The sequence below is a fragment of the Engraulis encrasicolus genome, chromosome 19 (assembly GCF_034702125.1).
Source record: "Engraulis encrasicolus isolate BLACKSEA-1 chromosome 19, IST_EnEncr_1.0, whole genome shotgun sequence".
Lineage (NCBI taxonomy): Eukaryota > Metazoa > Chordata > Actinopteri > Clupeiformes > Engraulidae > Engraulis > Engraulis encrasicolus.
In genome coordinates this window covers 152,501-155,000 of record NC_085875.1, presented here as the reverse complement: position 1 = coordinate 155,000, position 2,500 = coordinate 152,501, and the positions used below count along the sequence as shown (strand labels likewise).

General features: G+C 47.6%; 1 protein-coding gene across 1 annotated transcript in view; it reads right to left on the bottom strand.

Annotated features, from left to right (window-relative positions):
* The window catches only part of smoc1 (SPARC related modular calcium binding 1), a 93,939-nt gene that overhangs the window by 50,993 nt on the left and 40,446 nt on the right, over window positions 1-2,500 (bottom strand). The window contains exon 2 of the mRNA XM_063183952.1: window positions 1,375-1,540. Coding sequence (XP_063040022.1) covers window positions 1,375-1,540 — 166 coding nt within the window. The remainder of the gene's footprint in view (window positions 1-1,374; window positions 1,541-2,500) is intronic.

Below are 2,500 nucleotides of genomic sequence, written 5' to 3'. Positions count from 1 at the left end.
CAGGTTGGTGGGGGGAGTAATTAACCACTGCTCTCCCCCATCCTCCCTCACGACTAGTCAAGTCAAGTCAAGTCAAGTCAAGTTTATTGTCAATTTCTTTACATGCACTGGTCATACAAAGAATTTGAAATTGCGTTACTGAGGTAACCTGAGCACGATACCGTCCCGCCGCACTGCTCCCTTGGGGCGCCATTGATGGCCGCCCCCTTGCACGGGTGAGGCATACAGTAAATGCAATTTCCTTGTGTGCAGTGTGTCCTTGCGTGCGATGGAGTGCTGTGTCACAATGACAATGGGAGTTGGAGTTTCCCAGTTGGGCTTTCACTTTCACAAGCATGAGAGGGCATATATTTGCATGTAATTGTGTGTATCTTTGCATCATCTTCAGTGAGTAACTGCAAACTTTTGTTCCTTTCCATCGTCCACTATGTGTTATTGTGCGTGCCTTTGCATCAGCTTCAGTGAGCGCAGGTTATTGTGCAATACCTTTGCATCGAGCGTGCATTGTCCACAGTGTGTGAGCATGCATACCTTTCCATTATATTCAGTGAGCGAGTGTTATTGCACCATCCGCCGTGTGCAAGTGTGAGCATTATTGTGCGTGCCTTTGCATCGTCCGCGGTGTGCAAGTGTGAACGTGACAGTGGGGACCTTTCCATTTTTTGCAGTGTGTCAGGATGATTGTGCATATAGTTGTACCGTCCACGGTGTGCGAGCGTCAGCATTATTGTGCGTGAGCGTGCGTACCTTTCCATTATCTTCAATGCCAGAGTGCTATTGTGCGAATATTTGCATCGTCCGCAGTGTTCGAGCGTGAGCATGCGGTCATTGCAGCAGGCACAGTGTGCAAGTGTGAGCATTATTGTGCGTGCCTATGCGGTGTGTGAGTGTTATTGTGGATACCTCTTCACCGTCCACGGTGTACAAGTGTGAGCATTATTGTGCGTTATTTTGCAGCGTCTGCGGTGTGCGACTGTTATTGTTTATACCTTTTCACCGTCCGCGGTGTGCAAGTGTGAGCATTATTGTGCGTTATTTTGCAGCGTCTGCGGTGAGCGGCTGTTATAATGCATACCTTTTCACCGTCCACAGTGTGCAAGTGTGAGTGTGATTGTTTATACCTTTGCAGCGTCCGCGGTGTGCGAGTGTGAGCGTGATTGTTTTTTTTTATTATATATATATTTTTTTAGGGGTTTTTATGCTTTTATTTGACAGGACAGTTAAAGATGGTGACAGGAAGCGAATGGGGCAGAGAGACAGGGGAGGATCGGGAAATGACCTCGGCCCGGACTCGAGGGTGGGCAATGCAAGCCCAAATGTGGAGGGCTTTGCGCGCTGTGCCACAGCGACCCCCACGAGCGTGCTTGTTTATACCTTTGCAGCGTCCGCGGTGTGCGAGTGCGAGCGTGCGGTCCTTGCAACGGGCCCTCTGCAGATCGCAGCCCGTCTCGTAGCTCCGTCCGTCCGAGCCGCACACCGGCTTCCCGTGAGTCCGAGAGCAGATGATGCCGCAGTGGCTCTCCCTGTCCCCAATCAGCCACTAGGTGGGGCGGACACAAACAAAAGGAAAGGCAGTTTAAGGCAGTGGTTCCCAAACTGGGGGTCAAGACCCCTAAATGGATCGCAGACGTACTGAACGGGGGGTCACGGACAAAAGGGACTTGTATTTATTTGTATATGGGAAATAAATGTATTTGCTGTCCAGTGGATCTCTAGCAATATTAGCAGACAAACTAGTAGCCTCTTACTGCAGATGGGGTCGCCTGCGGGCCTATTCATTATTTGCTGAAAATACCTTACTACCGTACATCATAACAACTGGTATGACAGCCTTAAGTAACAGATTAAGACATAGCCATTACAATTTTGGTGACAGTAAGTTTATAACATAGGCTCTGCGCTAAAGGGTTAATGGAAAGCCAAGCATTTGGGTCGCCATGAGATTGGAACAAATTAAACATATGTGTGTGCTATCTGTGACCTTAAGGTCCGGAAATTTGTTTGGAGCTCAGTCTCATTTGCACTAGAGTAAAGTAGAGTAGAGTAGATTAGAGTAGAGTAGAGTAGAGTAAAGTAGAGTAGAGTAGAGTAGAGCAGAGCAGAGTACAGTAGAGTAGAGTAAAGTAGAGTAGAGTAGAGTAGAGTAGAGTAGAGTAGAGTAGAGCAGAGCAGAGTAGAGTAGAGTACAGTAGAGCAGAGTAGAGTAGAGTAGAGTAGAGTAAAGTAGAGCAGAGTACAGTAGAGTAGAGTAGAACAGAGTAGAGTAGAGTAGAGTAGAGTAGAGCAGAGCAGAGCAGAGTACAGTAGAGTAGAGTAGAGTAAAGTAGAGTAGAGTAAAGTAGAGTAGAGGAGAGGAGAGTAGAGTAGAGTAGAGTAAAGTAGAGGAGAGGAGAGGAGAGGAGGCAAGAGGAGAGGAGAGGAGAGGAGAGGAGAGGAGAGGAGAGTAAAGTAGAGTAGAGTAGAGTAAAGTAAAGTAAAGTAGAGTAAAGTAAAGTAGAGG